The following is a 21,398-nucleotide window of genomic DNA, read 5'->3' as shown; positions in this document are numbered from 1 at the left end:
TCGCTTTTGTTTTAATATTGGCGGGAAACGCTCTGTCAAAGGAAAAGGAATCTACATTTAAATTTTTACCGCCCTAAATTGTACCGTATGATCGAATAAAAACGACGTCAGCGGTGGCTCTGAAATGACGATCGATGATATTTCCCATATAATTTTACATATAAAATGACAGCGATATTCATTTCATAGCCATCGCTGACGCCGTTTTTATTCGATCATACGGTATTTCTCAAAATAGTATTAACATACTATTCTGATACTATTACAATAGAAATATTGAAAGGTATTTTAAATATTAATAAAAATCAAAAGCATTAAGTTACATTAAAAATCTTATAAGACGGTATGGTTCTAATCGATGATTTGCGGACTGTGACAGTTAATTATTTAATCTAATTTAACGAATTGACTTATCCATTGATATAGTCCATCTTGAAGTAACTTAAGATTATGATAAATATTTTTTTTAATTAACCTGTTAAATTATTGATGAAAATATATGTATTATAATATAAAAAACGTCTATCTTATTATGGAATGTATGTTTGGTTATCTACTTAAACTTAATATGATGTTTGAATATGATGTGCTTTTCAAAAATTTATTTGGTTGGTACTGAGAGAAATGAAATATTTTGCTTGTCATTTGTCATATGTGTTGTAAATAAATTGTCATGTGTCACTTTTGACTTATCTTTTTTATTTGTAAAAAGTCCACTAATATTTTAAGTTTATAACGTTTATAATAAGTTTTTGTTAATTTCTATAGTTTTATTACATACTGAAATGGATTCTCAATTATCTAAAGAAGATATAACAACTGTGTTTCACAGGTTAAAATCTATTTCGGGAAATAAAGTGAGTAGAATCTTTTAATGTTATTTTATTAAATATGTTATAACATTTTTAATGACGTGTCCCCTGCAACTTTAAAATTGGGAACTATTCTTTTTTATTGATATTCTCAAATATAAATGGCTATTTTCCTTAACGTTAAAAAATGCCAGCATCGGATTATTAACATTACCATTTTTTCACGAATGCCCTATAATATTGGCTGAAACTCGTAATAACTTGTATATTTTAATTAAAATGTTGTTTATGACATTAGTTTAAGTTAATATTACACTATAAAAAGCTATTAAATCATTTTAGGCATGTTTTGACTGTGGTGCTATAAATCCAACATGGGCTAGCGTTACTTATGGTATATTTATTTGTTTGGATTGTTCAGCTACACATCGTGCTTTAGGAGTCCATTTGAGTTTTGTTCGATCCACACAGTTAGATACAAATTGGACTAGAGTGCAAATACGTCAAATGCAGTTGGGTGGTAATGACAATGCTGTAAGTTTCCAAATGTATTAAAAATTTAATTTTACTAATATAAATGCTCACTGTTATTTATTTCAGATGCAGTTTTTTTCACAACATAATTGCAATACAACAGATGCTCAAAAGAAGTATAATTCCAGAGCTGCCCAGTTATATCGAGAGAAACTTCATCAAGCTGCCTTAAATTCATTAAAAACAAACAATGAGGTAATTGGTCTGAAAATAACAATTTAAAACAATATTTTTAACTTATTTCTTATTTTATCAAAGATATTTTTTTTGTAGAAGATATTTATCAAATATTTGGTTATATTCTAAAATTGGTGGTATATCTTTTATTTTATTATTTAATTGTTTTGTTACTATCAATATTTTTTATTTTTAGGGTGAATTTAATTTAAATGTTAGTAAACATTGTACTTTAAACCAATTCATATGTCCTAGACAAGCTAAGGTTATTATATACATACGTATAATACCATTTTTCTTTGAATTGTGTGTTAATGTTGTTGTTTCATTTATTTTCAAGTACATAACAAAGTTTTCAAGTGATATTTTTAACTTTCACCCATACATATCGTCAATGAAATGTGTTAAACTGCTAAACTTCATTATACCTAATTTTACAGGAGAGAAAAGAAACGGTATAAAAAATATGTACATGTGTAGCAAGTATATTCATGTGCTAGTATGATAAAGAGGTAACAATACTATTTTTTGGGTACCAATAAAACTCAATATTTCGTTAAAAATTTAAAACAAAAATTATGTATGAAATGTATTATTTAATTAAAGTCAAAAATGGAGTTGCAGGTTAACACGTTTCACTGATGATATACTAAATACCATTTTATAGCATTATTCATAGTACAAAATCATAAAAAAAATGAATTGCCACCATTATTCATTATAAATTTAAAAATTTTTACTCATTCCAATTATATTTGATATCAGTTCACAGAATTAATTTGTTATTGCTATTTTTATAGTTTGCATGAGCTTAGCTTTATCAGTTATAACCTTATATTGGATGGTTTTAGTGCCATATAAAAGGACTGGATTGTAGTTGTTTGATACTACTTTACAGTCTAAAAAAAATGCTAATCAAATGGTCAAATTTTGCTTGTAGGTCACTAATATGTCCATTTACACCAGAGTTAAGTTCAAAAATTTTTAACTGAGTATTTTTAAAACTAAACGTCATAATGGGTGCGATTTGTCGATTTTTTTAACAAACAAAATGTTTGTAAAATTATACACTATTTGATATTTTGTAGACCCATCAACATGGGTCCGATTCTGCTTTGTTTCGTAGCTACAGGGTGTTAAAGTCTTAATATTTCTTCGATTTATTATAATTTTCTTCCAAGAGCTTTTAGTGATTGGAATGAAATTTTGAGGCTAAAAATTACTATAAATACTACATATTTTAATGCTAAAAAGTGTCGACAGATTCATATGGGGTATCGCTGAAATATTTTTGAAAAAGAAAAAAACATGTGCGCTACTGACTTTTTTCTTTTGATAGCAAAATTGTATAGACCATTTAATGCCATTTAAAAGTTGTATTTTGGTATTTTGTCGATTTCGATCTCCTTGATGAGATAAACGCAGTTTTATTAATCACAATAGAATTAAAATAAAAATTAAATTAATGAATTATTTATTTTATCTAATTTATTATTAAACATTACTACTATAGTAAAATATTACTATTAGTTTTTATTACTATTAATCCAACTTATAGCAAATTCAAATAAAAGAATAATGGTATTTAAGATAATTACAAAAGACCTAATTTTAAAAAGTTTTAACATCCTGTAACTTTAAAACCATACCATTCCATATTCTTGTTTGTAGAAACTTTTTTTCATATTTTTCGATAAGGAATCAATGAGTACTTCTTTCCTCACATCTTACCAACAATTTTGCAAGTTAATTGATATTATTTTTTTTAAAGTTACTATTAGACTGGATCAAGGCAAATTAATAAAATTGCATTTTTCTCATCAAGGAGGCCGAAATCGACAAAATATCAAGGGAACTTTTAATCGGCATTAAACGGCTTACACTATTCGCTAACAAGAGAAAAAAGTCAGTGACGTACATGCTTTTTTTTAGAAAATTATTCCAGTAGTAACTCATACGATATGTCTCTGGATAATATCTCGACACTTTTAGCATTAAAATATGTCGCACTTATAGTAACTGTTATCCTCAAAATTTCATTCAAATCGCTAAAAGTGCTTGGGAGAAAAATATAATAAATCGAAAAAATATTAAGATTTAACCTCCTGTGCCTGAAACAAAGCAGAATCGGATCTATGGTGATATGAAAAATAAATCGTGAGGAATCTCTCAACTAGAGATGGCACATGTTTTTTGAAACACCCTGTAGACAGCACTTAAATTACTTTTGTGTCAAGAGCTAGCATCGTTTTCGAGAAAGTATTTTAAGACGTCTGGCTCTTTGATATATCTTTTACTATGCTCTCTGGAGCAGCATGCGGCCCGTCTGGCTGCCGATACCTGTTGCGTTTACTACTGCGCATCAGAAGAAGATCCTATATTTTTTATTAATTTAGTCCTATAAATTCTAGTATTGAATATAAATCGAACATGTCTCCAGAGCGCAGTGCGTAGAGTTTCCGACTACGAACCGATGATTCAGAGTTCTAATCCGGGTCAGGTCAAAGACTTTTTTATTTTATTTTCGTTTATATTCTGTTAGTAATATAATAATAGCTCCCGTATATAGCGTTTAACGCTTTGGGAGTAGCAAGGTACAGCTTGCTATACTAGAGCTGTTCGGTATACAAGGAAGGTAATGTGGCTAGCACTCTACGCTTCAACCGCCTATTATTACCTCAGGATTGTGAATCCCAAGTACTCATTTAAGGCTGAGTCGACCTAGGTACCCAAACTATTTTTATTTTAATAAAAATAGTCGGCTGATGAAATGCCGGATGTGGAAATCGAACCCACACCTTGAGATTGGTGACGAGAGCCTGTACCTCTACGCCACCGGGCACCTATATTCTGTTAGTAAAGTATTAAATAATTCTGGTAATTAAAGAAAAACAAATATTTAATACTTTGCTATCAGAATATAAACGAAAATAAAATAAAAAAGTATTTGTCCTGATTCGAACTCTGAATCATCGGTTCGTGGTCGGAAACTCTACGCCCTGCGTTATGGAGACATGTTCGGTTTATATTCAGTACTAGAATTTAAAGGACTAATAAAAATATAGGATCTTCTTTCAATGCGCAGTAGGGAACGTTTACCGGCAGTCAGACGGGCCGCATGCTGTTCTAGAGAGCATAGTAAAAGATATATCAAAGAGCCAGACGTCTTAAAATACTTGTTTTACCGACGTTGCTAGCTCTCGTACTGGTACTTGAAAAAATACAAATAAAATGTAAATTATTTACACAAATTAGAAAATCTAAATAAATCCGCGCAAATAAATGGTTGCCCAGCAATTGTGTGTCAGTTAAAAATCTTGCGTGGGTTAATGTCTGAGCTACAGGTAATAGGTTTTCCACCACTGGTCTACACTTACTAAGATCTTTTTATAGGAGTTTCTCATTTTAGATTCTAGATTAATAAAAAAAAAACTCATAGTGTTTAACTCTTTAGAAAATAATTTTTGTTACTTCATTATTAAGAAATTGTGTTGGTGTAACAAAATGAAAGGTTGAAAATACATTTTTTACAAAATTACTTAAAAAAGGTTTTAATTTTTCTAGTTGCATGTTGGTGAAGATAAAGAACTAAAAGTTGTAGAGAAACAAGCAACCGATTTCTTTTCTCAGGAAGAATTTTCTCACAACTTTCATGAAGAACAGAAGGTATTTTATTTAATGGTACTTATTAATAATACTCCTTTACTTAAAAGTCTTGTATTCTATTTTAGGAGGAGGAAAAACTAGATATTCAACCCAAAGATAGTTCACACATTCAAGAGCCAAGAAAGTCAACGATCGGTGCAAGGAAGGTCACTAAAAAGGCTACAGTATGTATACGAAATAATTGTTTTTATCATTTAACGTTAAATATTTCTTAACTTAGAGATTTCTATCTCTCTTTATAACAATATTTTTGGATTTATTTGATACCCATTTCATTGAAGCGTTGGGTTTATTACAGCTCGGGACGAAAAAAGGTCCTGGTTTGGGAGCTACCAAAGTTAAAACCGATTTCGCCGCTATAGAACGGGCGGCCGAACAAGCCGCCGAAGAAGGTCGACGAGGAGCCGAAGAGGCGGAAAAAGCAGCGCAAAGAGCGAGCGAAGATGCCGAACGTGCCGAAGCCGCTTTGAGGCTAGCCTATAGGTGAGTATTTTGAAATAAAAGAAACAATGTAGTAAATATGTATATATACACATAAGATTGGTATAGGCCAATCTTATTAGAGGAACAATAGATAACAATACTGTACTGTACAGGGTGAGTCAACGATAGAGTAAAATCAAAAGTTATAGGGACGGTTAAGATGCACATTTTAAAATTATTATAGAGTATACAGGGTGCTTCAAAAAAGTGTGGCGAATATAACATATGTTTTTTTAAATGCAACACCCTATTTTTATTTTATTTTTATATTCTGCGTAAAATTCCATAATTTTTTTATCTATAATGTTATATGCCTAAAATCAATAGTTTTTGTAATATTTCAATTTGTTTAAACAAATGTTAAATTGCAGTGTGGTAAAAAATTGTCAGGTGATGCTATTGTTTCTGAAGTTGGACAACTAAAATTTGGTAGGGAAATTTTATAGACATAGAAAAAGACTATGTAAAGATATTTTAGTTAGATAATACAGGGTGTTCAAAATATATTTATGAATTTAAACTACTTAAAATTAAGAAATTTCAAATTTTTAAAATGGTACACCCTATATATTATCATTTTTTCTCATAGATTTTACAAAACTCTTCAACTTTTATTAAGCATGTCATATACCGATTTTTAATAGTTTGCGATATATTTTTTTTTTATTTTTACCCATATTTTTAATACAATTACGCTATAACGTCATAGTTGCCATGACAAAAAGTAATAATTATCAAAATTTCATGTCTGTTAAGCAAGTTAAGAACAAAATTTGAATTTTAGTTTAGTTTATTGTAATAAGTATAAATGGTACAGATAATAGTTAGATATTTTCCTGAAATGAATTAGTCAATGTGACTGATATACACGAACAATCCAAGAAAAACCATATTTTTTGGTTCATTACTATATATTATACAGTACTTTGCTAAGTACTATAAGAGTAGATGTAGATTATCTAGAAAACATATTCAGTGTGTAATGGGACGGTTTCGTGGCAGTAGTAATATTGGCTTTACGAAATGAATTATAAACCAGTTACTACGAGAAAAAAAACTTTACTGTATGTCGAAGAAAATTCCTATATCAGTAGTCTTCAACAATTAGATAATCTAGTATTACTCTAATCTGTGGCTATTCGCCCCGACGGAAAATCCAAGTGTCACCTTTCATAATATAGAAATACCTACACCAAGAAATTCAGGACTGCGATTTTAGTTTATTTAATTTTAACTAAATAATTTTAACTAAAACCAGCAATTATAACTAACTATTAAGCTACTTGTTGAAGATAAGTAATAAATAGTTTTGTTTTGTCATGTCAACTATGATTTTATAGCGTGCGTAAATGTATTAAAAATATGGGTAAAAATAGAACAAAATTGGAATAAATCGCAAACTATTAAAAATCGGTATATGATATACTTAATAAAAGTTGAAGAGTTTTGTAAAATCTATCAGAAAAAATGATAATATATAGGGTGTACCATTTAAAAAATTTGAGATTTTTTAATTTTAAGTAGTTGAAATTCATAAATATATTTTGAACACCCCGTATCATTTAACTAAAATATCTTTAGATATATCTTTTTTTTATCTCTATAAAGCTGTCCTACAAAATTTTGGTTCTCCAACTTCAGAAATCATGGCATCACTGACAATTTTTTACCACACTGCAATTTAACATTTGTTTAAACAAATTGAAATATTACAAAAACTATTGATTTTAGGATATAACATTATATATAAAAAAGTTATGGAATTTTACGTAGAATCTAAAAATAAAATAAAAAATAGGGTGTTGCCTTTAAAAAAACATATGTTATATTCGCCACACTTTTTTGAAGCACCTTGTATACTCTAAAATAATTTTAAAATGTGTATCTTAACTTTCCCTATAAATTTTATATTGAACATTTTTTTGTAAACCTCGTAACAAATGAGATAATGGACTTTACTCTATCGTTGACTCACACTGTACAGTTTATAAGGAGGTTTCATAAAAAAACAATAATACTTATAGTGAAAAAATAGATAACAAACTATTCTCAGACCTATATAAGGGCACAAACATAGTGAGGCATCTCGATGCGATGCTCGCCAGGATGCTGGCCGCGCACTGTTTTAAAACGGCGAATAAGTGCGCGTAGGATGCATCGCGACTATCGTGCAAACATAGTGCAGGGCATTTCACCTCGACGCGATGCGCGCCATTCTCCTCGCCATCCGGCGATGCTGAATCAAACATGTACAAATTTATGCGTCAAAACATACTGGAGCCTCGCACCTCGCCACGCACCTATATGTTCAGCGCGATGCTTCCTAGGAAATGCCTGAAACTTTACGTTTGATTGGTCGGTTTAGGATCACAATTCGTTGAGCATATGTCGAACTAGAGTCGGGTGGAATAAAATGTTCACAATACTAGTATTTAATTTATTACCAACAATGTAATCACCTTGATTCTACAGGGTCCGGCAATAGTGCGTCAGACATCTGCAGCTCCTATAATAAAAAAACTTATGAATTTTGTAGTCCAGACATAAAGTATGTATTCCAATCAGTGTTAAATGCTTTAAATCACATTATTTTAATAAATATGTTAAGAATAATTTTGGCAAACTGTGGTCAACGGGCCTTTAATTTGATATGGTTTTGACTGGCTCACTGCTCAGCTTTACAATTTTGGAAAATATTTGTGTATGTGTTGAAATTGTATTTATATACTTTTTAACATTGCTAAATTGTCTTGCGGACGCTTTGTTCTGTGCGCTCGGGGTTTCTTTTTGCTTTGCCGGTGGTCCTCTGTTTTTCTTACGGGTTTGTTTGTTGTTGGTATATTATTGTATTGAAAATTAAATTCTGTTTAGTTATTTTTTACAGGGAGTGTGCCACACTGATGCCTTTGGCAATCAGTGAATCGGTTTTATAATCGCGGTGCATTCCTTATTAGGCTATTAGGCTATTAGTCAGCTAAAGTATGGTTTGTATTTTGTATATTTTTTATATTGGGCCTAATAATAAGATTTTATTTGATTTGATTTGATGTATTAGGACATATTTGAGGAAAATATTTGAACTTCTAAAGGGTGGCTCAAAAAAGTGTGAGTGGATCGCGAATATTTTTTAAATGGAACACCTATATACAGAGTGGCGCAATTCATTCGCCTCGGTTGATACGAAAACGGAAGAATGTAGATATTTTATGGGCATATGTGGGAAGACCATGTGCATAATTTAAAATTATTTTGAAATGTACAGGATATGTCAGAACTAAGATTTACACCAAAGTTATATTTTTTCTTATGGAACACCCGGTATTTTATTTCATATTTGGAGCCTAGGACACAAAATAAGGCATTTATTATAAGAGTTATTATATATTAATATGTTTACAAGCTTTGGTTTTTGAGATATTTAAAGATATTTAAATATGCATGCCACAATGGAATAGATTATCAACACCCTGTGTATTACTTTTTAGAATTAATTATTGTGCTGAGTTTAAAGATAGAGAAATAAACTTTACTCAAAAATTGTATTTGCTCCTTTAAATTTATAAAGGGGTACCAAAAATTGATTTATTTTAAATATTTATTTTACATAAAAACCTTGTTATTTCAAATACGACAACCTGTATTTTTTTAAATAAATCGAAACAGATTCAAATGCTCTTTCAAACTATTATTAGGCTATCATATACCTATCTAGCTCAGATTTTGAATAAAGAGCAATTTTTCAATAAAATGGCAACAAAGAGGGTTGATGTCGTCATGGCAAGTTTCTAATGACAGTAGCTATTTTCAAAATCGAAATTAGTTTATGGACTTTATTTATTTATAGCAAGTACTTTAATCGCTAGTTGATTAAAAAAAAGTATACCATTAATATTGCAAATTATATTTTATCCTCTCATAGTATATGTCTTTTTAATTATTTGATGATGTAACGAGCACTTTGTTTACTCAATTGTTTCGTCGAAATGCTTGAATCCATTTTTGCTTTTGATTGGTGTGAGAAACTATGAAGCTATAAAATTTTGTTTCGGGAAAGTTGAATATCCGGGAAAGTTGAGTTGTTGAATGTATGTAATTGCACCCAACAACGCCCTAAGTACGCTCTCCTTTACGCGTTAACATTTTTTCGGCAATTTTATTAACATTTGAAATTGTCACAACACAGCACGACGCCTAGTTCGAATTCTTTTTCATTTATTTTTTATTACCCGAAACAGCGTTACATCACACAAACCTCGTACCTGAGTGTTTTATCTCGTTTTTGTATAAATAACTGCACTAGCAAAAAACTAAAATACTTAAATATTATAACCAAACCACGATATCAATATTATTTTATGCGATCAACATGACGGCGACGTGAAATAGGTAGGGCCTATCTGATTTTAGCCGTTGTAGCGCTGCGGTCGAAATTTGTTGAAATCAACTGAAATGCAACAAGGGCCTGTACTAATTAATTAATTAATAACTACTTTATATAAACTGGTGTTTAATAAAACGGCGATGGTAAATGCTTCAGTATGCCTACGCGCACCTATTCGCCGTTTTAAAACAGTGCGCGTAGGATGCATCGCGGCTACCATCCTGGCGAGCAGCGCGGCCAGCATCTTGGCGAGCAGCGCGGCCAGCATCTTGGCGAGCATCGCATCGAGATGCCTCACTATGTTTGTGCCCTAAGGTAATATAAGGTAGATTAATAGATTAAGTATCTTTTTTACAGAGAACGAGAAGAAACAGGCAAAAATGTCACTTCAGAGAAAGCAGCACAAATCGAGCGTCTGGGAATGGGAATTACGAAGACATCGCGTGGAGCTGTATCTCACTCTGCTTTAGGAGACATGCAATTTATTGAACAAGTAAGTTTAAGATTATAGTCTGTCCAACGGGAGGATCCCTGACATTCCTGACAATAACAGTTGTGTCTCTCATGTTAATTCACAAGCAAATCGTATTTTCTGTCTTCTTTTGGATGTCGGGCAGAGATTACTGGTATATAGGCAACTTGTAATTCAATTCAATTGATTGGCTTGAAATACTTTTTGTTCAATTCCGTGCCTATCGTCATTTTTTTTAATCCATCTTAATGTTTCTTCTTTCAATTCCTAAATATCAGATAACAATAGAATACACAAAAAGAACAAAGATAAGTGTATAAGATAAAAAAAAACATGTTTTAGTGAGTTATTCAGAGAGACAAAATAAAAACTAGATTTTTGGTCAACAGAAATCCGTGTACGGGGTCCGGCAATAGTGCGCCGGGCATCTGTAGCTCCTTGAGTTATCTGTAGCTCCTTACAAGTTAGAAATTTTGTGTAAGTGCAAACCCAAAGTATGTATTAGAATGTATTTCAGGAAAATATTTTAACATCTACAGAATGGCTCAAAAGAGTATGGGTGGATCGGGATGTTTTTTTTAATGGAACACCCTGTATATTATTGCCTTTTTGACTTCCTTTTTTATCGCTTTCCGAAGATATGAGTAAATATCCTAAGATAAGTAAATATATTTTGATAGTTTCAGAGATATTAAAAAATAAACAAAAAATATATATTTTTCAGCCTTTCTTAAAAAAAATTGCAAATACAAGAACTCCTGAAATCAAAACTATATCAGGTATTTACTTTAGATGGTCTATACTTACTTTGCTATAAATATTGTAATCTTAAACCATACAGGGTGTTTCAACAATTCTACGCCACACTTTCTGAAATGTAAAATAATTTTTCTTGGTTTTTTAAATGGAACACCCTTATATTATTTTTTATTAGATGGAGAATTAAAAAATGAACATTTTTGGTAATTATAGTATTTCAAAATGTTTAACGGTTTCGCAGATACTCGCAATATTATTTCATATGGCTTTTTTAACGGTAAAATACAAGAGAAAAATCATTGGGTGGCTTTGATAACAATTTACTTGAAATATAAAACTGCGAATATCTGCGAAACCGTTAAAAATTTTGAAATACTCCAAAGTCATTATTTAATTATCCATCTACTAAAAATTATATACAGCGTGTTCCATTAAAAAAAACGAAGAAAAATTTTATATTTTAGAAAGTTTGGTATATAAATTTGAACATCCTTTATGATTTAACATTACGATATTTATAGGAAAGTAAGTACAGACCATCTATAGTAAATACCCAATATAGTTTTGATATCAGGACTGTTAAAGCGTTTAGCATATATATTTTTTATTTATTTATTAATATCTCTGAAACTATCGAAACATATTTACCCATATCATAGGATTATGTAAAGTGATCTGAAAGGAACCCAAAAATGCAATAGTATACGGGGTGTTCCGTTTAAAAAAATCAGCCCGATCCACTCACACTTTTTTGAGCCACCCCGTAGAATCGAAAATATTTTCCTAAAATGCATTCTAGTACATACTTTAGGTTTGCACTTAAACAAAATTCCCAAGTTTTCTATTCTAGGAGCTACAGATGGCCGACGCACTATTGCCGTCTTAAAAAATCATCTTTATTGTATAAAGATGACTTTTTAATTTCGTATATTGGACATATATCGCATGACAAATTATTTTCAATGGTTCATGAATTCAATAGAATGTAGAATGTTTAGGAGGGGAGTTAATCACCGCGACCTTTCAGATCTATTGTGTGTTCCCCTTTCTTGAGTTATAACGAGTTATAACTCATCATACAGTCTTAGGGCTTTAACAAAAGCCAGTATCTGAGACGGCTCCACAGAGGCCAGCTTTCCATCCTTGACATCAGCCGTACCAAAGTTCATGGCACGAATGGTCGTCGTCTCGGCGCACTCAGTGATAAGGTGTTCTGGTGTTTCCCCATTTTCCCCCCAAAATCTGCATTCGCCGTTGTTTCTCAGATTCAGCCTACTGAGGGGTTCGTTGAGGAGACAGTGTCCTGTTAGAAACCCCGTGACAATCAAGGAAAACCTTTGATTTTTCTCGGTCGTAAGTTCTGAGGAACTTTTTCGAGTGTCTTAGACCGTTAAAGGACACCCATTCCAAATTACGGATGGAGTCTTCCAGATTCTTCAGTTCCGCTTTCAGTTGGTTCCCGTTTGGAAAACAGAACGGTTCTGGTCCAGTTAGTGGAATGTTCGCTCCTTTTCTAGCTAGATCATTTGCTTTTTCATTGCCTTCTATCAATTCATACTCAATATATTTTATAATAATAATGTTTCCAATTTTTTTTTCAGGAAAAGCCATCAGTGCCTTCAAAAACCTTAGACACTCTGGGCCGCCTCAACTTGAACGACGGTCCCGACTACTTCGACGACTACATCAACGAAACGGGCGTGTACAGCTCCAATCACAAAGACAGCTGGGTGATCGTGGACGACCCGCCCGAACGGGAACGGCGCCCCGCCTTGGAACCGATCGCTGGCAAGAGCCGGAGTCAGAATTACAAGTCCGACGCGTCCCAGTCGTCCGACGAGGCGCAGCGAAAGTTTGGAAACGCCAAGGCCATATCGTCGGCGCAGTTCTTCAACAACGGCGAGGCCGATGCCGAATCCAAAGCCACTCTTAATAGATTTCAGGTATTTTTTGTACCAATACATATTCTTTATAATTCGTTTATTAATAACACTGGGCCCGAATTCTGTAACTTACAAAATGCTAAGCGCTTTTAGACGCTCAGCGTATCTGACGTTAATTTTCGCTTAGTGCGCACTTAATTACCGATTTGGGTATTCTCATCTGACGCGCTTAGCGTCTTTACTGATTGCGCTAAGCGATTTGAAAACGGCTACCTTAAAGAACCGTTTTGCTTGTCGAACTGTCAATAAAAATAGAAAAAAATGTGATTTTGTGGGTTCTCTTGTTCTTTAGTGAAGACTACTTCTTTTATCAATTCTTCAATAAGTAATTGATAATTTACGACTTGGCAGCTTATAAATATTGTTCAAAACATCGAAAATGTTGAGAAGCCTCTTTACCATTTCCTTCGTATAATAAGTATCCATAGAAAAATAGGTTCACATAACTCAAGAATAAGTTATGAAATTCATGTAACATTGACATTTTTCTTTGGTTTATCCACAGTTTTATTACCTACCAGGAATGGCTGAAATATGTCAAAAATAAGTGAAAAAAATATGCAAACCAAATTTTACATATTTCTTCTTTTACATTTAACAACGTCGGGGTAGATTTGTTTTTAAACATGGCGACACACACATCGTAGATTTCTTGGGATTTAAACAAAATCAAAAAAGCAATCAAAACACGCTATTACCCTGGATCGTATATACTTACGTGGATAAGTACCTCACTATGGAAACTGTCGCAAACATATCAACAATTTACATTTATCTTCTCTCTTTGTTGTACACGCAATGCTTCTACTCTATTTATCCTTGTCGAGGAGCTAACGTCCTCGCGCCAGAAAATTAATTTTCAAAATTTAATTTGTAATGCATATATTTGAACAATAAATTGAATGTTTACTGCCACAAAAAATTAAATTATTTAAAAAATACATTTAGCCACTCCGTACAAATATCAATATTCTTAGAAAATTTAACCAGAAAGTATGCGTGTGGTTTAATATAAATAAAAAACAACTAAATACTTTATTTGCCTGTGAAAAGATAATTCGGGGACCTTTATATTAGAACTTCCACACACCAAACACTTTCTAGTCATTTCTACGAGTATTTAAGAAGACCAACGAAAAAAATAGAAATATAATTATTGCACAAATTTAAAATTAACTTCTCACTGAACACACTTGCATCCTTGGCTATATAAAAGCGATCGATAAAAGAGTAATTAATTCAATTTTTAAAATAAAAAACGCAAAAAACAATCGTCGTTACACAATGGAAGTAAGATTATGACATATTATAACAAGATTATGACAATATGATGACGAGATATGAGAAGTTGGTTTCGTTGGTTTCCATATTTGGAAATACATGCAACTTTTAATGCGCATGCGATGTCATCGGAAAAGACAAACCTATTGAACGTGTCATAAGTGCAATAAAGAAGGTTTGGAAATGGCATGTCGAGATATCGTTTTTAATGCTAATCGTATGGCGTTTAAGCATCTACGTAAGTATATATGATATAGGGTAGGTACGCCTGTAGAAAAATAAAAAAAAATCTATATTTGTTGGATTCGAACCTGGTATATCTCGATCCCGAAGCGACCGTTAGCTGACCTATAGCTAGGCATTACATACTTCCGCCGTTCAACTGAAGACAAATACGTATGCTGATGTGGCAACACTGCTAATATGTACAATTTGGTTTGCCTAGCAGATTCTTTAATTATTGCCGGCGTCACAGTTTGTTGTTGTCCCGGCAGTAGTTACATATTTTGATGACGTGCACGCCAATTTTATTGATTTTCCTATATTGTAATCCAAAATATTTTTCGATGCACGTCATCAATCATATCGACATTGGCACTAAAGTTTATAAACCTGACTAAATTAAATTTTGGCAAAAATGTTTAAATTTGTTGTATAATTTAAGATACCGAGCAGCTCTTCTTTTTACTTTATAGAGCAAAAAATGATTGTAACAGATATTTTATTTAGATTAAAGCTGCAAAAATTATTTTAAACCGAATTTTATTATCGCTGTGTTGGTCACATTACGCCGTGTTCAGCAATGTTGTCCTTTATTATTTGACAATTATCCTAATGTCAGTCATTATTTTGTATATTATCATGTTGTTGTTGAATCTTCGCGAGTAATTCTCGTTTTTTTTGCCTATTTTCATAGTCTTTTTTTAAAAATTGCAGTTTTAAGCACAAACAGTTTTTTTAAGAACTAAATTTTCGAGTTTTTGTATTGCATTTCTTGAAATTGTGTGTTGAAAATATGCCGAAGCATTTAAACAGTCGAAGCAAAGAACTTGTAGCTTTCTTGTTTTTTTTTTTAAACTATTTTGAACCAGAACGTGACAATAAAAGTCTTTTATTACCCTTGACTGCAGTCAGAAAAGTAAGTTTGATTGATAAGCACATTATACCACTTTCAAAGTTAGTTTTTACTAAATTCCTTGATTATTAGTTTCTGCATTAATAGCATCCTCTTATTTATTATTAGGACTTATGGCGTTGTAAGATGCACATCAATAAATAAATAACTCATAATAACGCTTATAATGATCTTTATAATGGTCTAGTTTTTGCCAATATGTAATAAGTAAAATAAGCTATAAAACAAATAACTCAATTAATCACTAAAATATTAGTTATTAAATTAAAAATAAAACGTAAAACTCTATAGAGAATTATTAACAAATTAATTTAAAGAAATGAGGTCTAATATCGAAATGCATAAGCAACAGACCACCAAATATAGACTTATTGGTGGTCTTATATTGAATTGCAAATGCAATAGATTTATCTGCTTAACGATATTATGTCACTACGCATCCTGTAATTTTCAGGGATCAAATAGTATTTCATCGGCAGAATTTTTCGGTCGAGATGAAGATGCTCGACGAGGTCTTGGACCGTCAAATCTCCCCGCCTATGATTTAGAAGATGTGAAAGAAAGCGTGCGTCAAGGCGTGACTCGGGTTGCCGGAAAAATTGGGTCTCTTGCCAATGGACTGATGTCTTCGATACAGGTAATACTATTAATGTGTCATCTCTTTTGGGGAGATTCCTCTCGTAAAAAAAAGATTTATTTTTAAATGATTAAATAAATAAATGCCTTTATTGTCAAAAAAGTTTACAATTTGTAGACAAAGGTAAGGTAAACAATCAAAGTAAACAAACAAACAAACAAAAGAGAATACAAAACATACAAATTACATTGTCAGTCTTATTGTTTAAAATAAACATTTATAAATGTTTACAATGTGAAAGAATAAAAAAAAATAAGATTCAAAAATATTTAGTAAGTTTATAGTAAATATCAATGACCTCTAAATAAATTTATTTCGATGTCATTGGTCTATATAGTAATAGCAAACATTAGATCAGTGTTTACAAGATCAAATTCGATTATCAAAATATAAGTAATTTACGGCCTAGAAAGCTTTGTTTAGTAAATAAGATTTCAATGCTTTGCGAAATGAAGAAAATGATGTTATGGATTTGATTTCAAATGGCAGGTGATTGTGCATTTTTTTCGAGTTGTATAATATTGAACTTTTAACATGGATTTGATTTCAAATGGCAGGTGATTGTGCATTTTTTTCGAGTTGTATAATATTGAACTTTTAACTAACTCTGAGCGTGGGGTAGCTAGATAAAGATCTTGCTCCGCGTTCCTGAGTGGATAAGTGTGAGTGGCCTTTCTTGAGAAGCTGATACATGCTTACATATTAGGCAAATTGATTCAAATATAAATAAGGAAGGAAGAGTTAATATTTGTATTTTTTTAAAAAAGTCCTGGCAATGAGTTCTGCTGTTTAGTCCCAGTCATAGATAAAAGACTTATACTATTAAATAGATAGGCAACTTATAATACATTTCAATTTTATTATACAAGGGCGCCTCTGGTAGATGGAGGAAGAAATACTAATGGAAGAGAGGGGTGCGGGGAAGGGGGGTTGTTTTAGTTAATTTAAAATAAATTTAGACATACATGTAAGAACACTTTGTGTGCTTTTAATTAGGTCGAACATATTATAAACGATAAATCAACTGAATTAAAAGCATACAAAGTGTTCTTATATGTCGGATATTAATTAAAAAATATATTAAAAATACTAGAAATAGTGTATATTAAGTTGTTACAGTTATAATTTAATCTTTGGCGGTTTTCAGCAAATAGCAGGCAGTTTTACATAATTTTCCTCCCTTTGAAGTGAATTGGAAACGGCTAGGTATATAATTTTGGTGTAGGCAAGATTCCCAGTTTGTTTCCGTTTGGGACCTGAAATAATAAAAACAAATTAAATCAGATGTAATCATCTGCTGATCATGCTAATATAAAATCCTTACATGCACCGTAAAAAAAATTAAAAAACTGCTCTGCAAGTAGCATTTATTAGCAGTACTAATTTAAAAAATCTATAACTGTAAGTAGATATGTTTAATTTACTTACCATTGTATCCTTCGGAAACCAGGTGTACAACAATTAAACTCCATGATAAAAAATAATTAAGAGTTATTACAAAACACAAATTGTCCCACCATTTTTAAAAAACATTGTCTAAAACAGAATACTGGCAAAAAATCTGAAGGAATTTCATTTTACAATAATTCGACAAATCAAAACGAAATCAAACCGTAAAATCACAACAAAAGCGTCTCTGAGTGACAGTTAAAAATCAAATTTTATTGTTGTCAGATATTGACATTTGCATTGTTAATATTGACAGTTTTAATATTTTGCGCCTCTGCATCTTGGAGGAAAAACTATTTTTAATGAACTGTCATTTCCATTTAAGTTTCCCAGCCATGGTCCCAGTGAATATCGAACAGCTCTCTTCTGGAGCTAGAAAATGCGGTCAAATTGAGTCGCACAACACGTACCTCAGAATGGAAGGGCATATCTGAGGTGCGACTCAAAAAGTGCATAATAAACAGTTCTAGCCACTGAAAAGTTAAGCTCCTTAGAAACAGATCTTAATGCAAAACAGGCAGAGCTTAATTTTTTCGATAAAGCGTCGATATGCCAGTCCCATTTCAGAGAATTGTCTACAACAAGCCCTAATAATTTTACAGATTATACGTCAATTGTGGTGTTGTTAAGTACAAAAGGCTGCAGCGAGATTTTATACGACAAAGCTTGTTTTCGAAATGTTGAGACTCAGGAGGTTCGAATCGAACCAAGATTTAATGGTGATTAAGTCATTTTATATAATCCTATGAAGTGCCGTGACGTCATTGTTGCTCCAAGTGAAGCTAGTGTCGTTCGCAAAAAGACATATTTTACCACTGATGTTTATGTTAGCAATGTCGTTAATAAAAAGAAGAAACAAAATAGGGCCTAGTACTGAGCCTTGTGGTACTCCACATTCTATTGGCTTGCTAGAAGACAACGTGATATCCACCCTCATAAGTTGACTTCTGTTGCTCAGATATGACTTAAACCATTCGAGAGATCTTCCCCCTGAACCCATAGAGCTGCAGTTTATTAATTAGGATTTTATGATTTACACAGTCGAACGCCTTAGAAAAATCGCAGAAAATTGTTGCTGTAGAATGATGGTTATTTAGGCTGGAGTAAACTTTATTAAGTAGGCAAAACATAGCGTCATTTGTGGACTTATTGCTTAGAAATCCAAATTGATGTTCAGTAAGTATTTTGTACTTAAACAGAAAAGATACCAACCTTTCTATGATCTTAGATAGCGTTGAAAGAAGTCCAATTAGGCGATAGTTAGAAGCTTGATCTTTGTCTCCTCCTTTATGCAGAGGAATGATTATTGCCGTCTTAAGACATTTTGGAAAAATACCATTTTGGATTGGCATGTTTATTAAAGTAGTTAGGTGATTCAGAGTGCTTTCTGGCAGATTCGAAAACATTTTTAAAGTTAGCCCGTCGGTCCCAGATGAGGATTTATTTTTGATGGTATTAATTGTACTGCGAAGCTCTTCTAAAACTACGGGCGAAAAAAAGAAACTGTGTAAGTTTACATTATCATTAGAGAGATATGAAAGTGGATCATGAGAAGGACATATGATATTAGTTAAATTTTTCGCTACATTTACAAAGTAATCGTTAAGGTTCTCAGGTGAGGTAGAGATATTTCTAGACGAAGAAGCTTTGTTTCTCAAATCATTCACAATATACCATGTTTCTTTAGCAACATTACCAGAATTGGCGATTCTCCTATTATAATAATCCTTAGCGGCTCTTACAGTCTTATGATAAATTTTTCTGTATAGTTTTACGTAATTGTGGAAGAAGACACTTACACACAGATTACCAACATAGGTCCGATTCTTCTGCATCTATGAAAAAAGTAGAATTAGACCTACATATGTTGATATGAAAAAATTATCTTATTTTTACGTGAGGAATCTCCCCATGAAAGATGACACTTGTTTTTTAAAACACCTTGTAGATGAGAAGTTGTATACTTCATATTGTTGTACAAAAAATAATTATATTTTTTTAAATAAACCAAGTGAATTATTGCTTCATTGTTTATATCTATTCATGCGTATTAATTAGAATATTTGTTTCAGGATCGTTATGGCTACTAGCAAAATGTTTAAAGTTCGCTGAAAATTTGTGTAGATATTGTAAGATTGTTATAGAAATGAATATGATTCTGCGCATAAAAATTACGTTTATTGATTTCATATGATTATTGTATTATCTCGATCATATAAAATACATACATTTTATTTTTCTTCGTTAGTGTAATATTTTATACAGTAAAAAAAACAGGTAATGAAAAAATATGAAACCACTTTCATAAACTTTGTGTACTGATTCATGATACAAGAAATATTTAATTGTCCTCATTTCAATAATATTTTATTTTGCTATAATTAAGATAAGTTAGCACTGTTGCATTTATAATTACATTTTATCTATATATAAATATGTAATTACTGAGAAGGGGCGAATGAAACATAATGTAGGCAATTTAGTTGATGTATACCTAGCTTAAAGATATCGTGTACATAAAATGCTTTATAAAAATTACTTTGATTTAAAATAAATGTATAAACCATATTTAAAATGTTTTTGATTTTTTTGACATAACTTTTGCTTTGATTTTACTGCTAAATTAATGCGTAACATGCATAAATAGTATACATGTAGGGGTTTGGCCTTATTTTGCTATTTGTACTTTGTTTATGGTTATAAATACTCTGTTCACTGAATCCATCATATTTTTGTTTTGCAGACCAAAACTACATATTTTAGGATGAATAAAAGATTATTTATGTTTTATTTGGTTTAATTTCTGTTACAATTAATGAACACTAATGAAGTTTAATATATATTACAACAATTTAGTATAAACGATATTTAAATAAAGAAATTATTTCCACTTTACGTGGTGCTGATTCTCCTCTGTTACTCACTGCCATAATCTATATACATTCTGGATGAAACGGATGTAGGTAATTCCCCGCCACACATCCAGTGGCCGATTTTCCGAGTTTGATGCAGGTGCCCACAACCCTTTTCATTACCTATGGAATAGAAATAATAGAGTGTAATATAACAGTTGCGAAAAAAATACGAAAAGTGATTGTCCCTTATAGTGTTCCATAATCTTTAAAAAGCTTATAGTACGTTACAAAGCTTATAGCAACGTCGGGAAAACAAGTATTTTAAGAAAACTGGCCCTTTAATATATCGTTTACCATGCTCTCTTGTACTGCGAAGCTCTTCTAAAACTACGGGCGAAAAAAAGAAACTGTGTAAGTTTACATTATCACATCCAGTCGCCGATTTTCCGAGTTTGATGCAAGTGCCCACAACCCTTTTCATTACCTATGGAATAGAAATAATAGAGTGTAATATAAAATATTAATAGTAATATAATTATTATGCGGCCCGTCTGGCTGCCGATAAACGTTGCGTTCCCTACTGCGCATTGAAAGAAGATCCTATATTTTTATTAGTCCTTTAAATTCTAGTACTGAATATAAATCGACGGAGTCTCCATAGCTCAGCGCGTAGAGGTTCCGCCTATCAAGCGAGGAGTCGAGAGTTCAAGACCGGGTCAGGGCAAAAACTTTTTTATTTTATTTTCGTTTATATTCTGATAGTAAAGTATTAAATAATTCTGGTGATTCAAAAAAAGCAAATATTTAATACTTT

At 31.8% G+C, this 21,398-nt stretch overlaps 1 protein-coding gene across 2 annotated transcripts; it reads left to right on the top strand.

Moving 5' to 3' along the window:
• Positions 1 to 661: 661 nt before the first annotated feature.
• On the top strand, positions 662 to 20,297 carry LOC115881241 (ADP-ribosylation factor GTPase-activating protein 2). 2 transcript variants are annotated; one of them, XM_030898657.1, is made up of 11 exons: positions 662 to 857; positions 1,155 to 1,346; positions 1,413 to 1,541; positions 1,720 to 1,788; positions 5,088 to 5,189; positions 5,255 to 5,353; positions 5,488 to 5,672; positions 10,411 to 10,546; positions 12,886 to 13,227; positions 16,098 to 16,280; positions 19,802 to 20,297. In XM_030898657.1, the coding sequence occupies exons 1-11, from the start codon at positions 786 to 788 to the stop codon at positions 19,817 to 19,819; spliced, it is 1,527 nt and encodes a 508-aa protein (XP_030754517.1). In that variant the 5' UTR covers positions 662 to 785; the 3' UTR covers positions 19,820 to 20,297. The 2 variants fall into 2 exon arrangements, with proteins under 2 accessions (XP_030754517.1, XP_030754518.1); XM_030898658.1 differs by lacking the exon at positions 1,720 to 1,788.
• Positions 20,298 to 21,398: the final 1,101 nt, after the last annotated feature.

The sequence above is a fragment of the Sitophilus oryzae genome, unplaced genomic scaffold (assembly GCF_002938485.1).
Source record: "Sitophilus oryzae breed Bouriz unplaced genomic scaffold, Soryzae_2.0 scaffold_170_pilon_pilon, whole genome shotgun sequence".
Taxonomy (NCBI): Eukaryota; Metazoa; Arthropoda; class Insecta; order Coleoptera; family Curculionidae; genus Sitophilus; species Sitophilus oryzae.
Note: the sequence above shows the minus strand (reverse complement) of the source record. Positions and strands in the feature narration are given on the sequence as shown.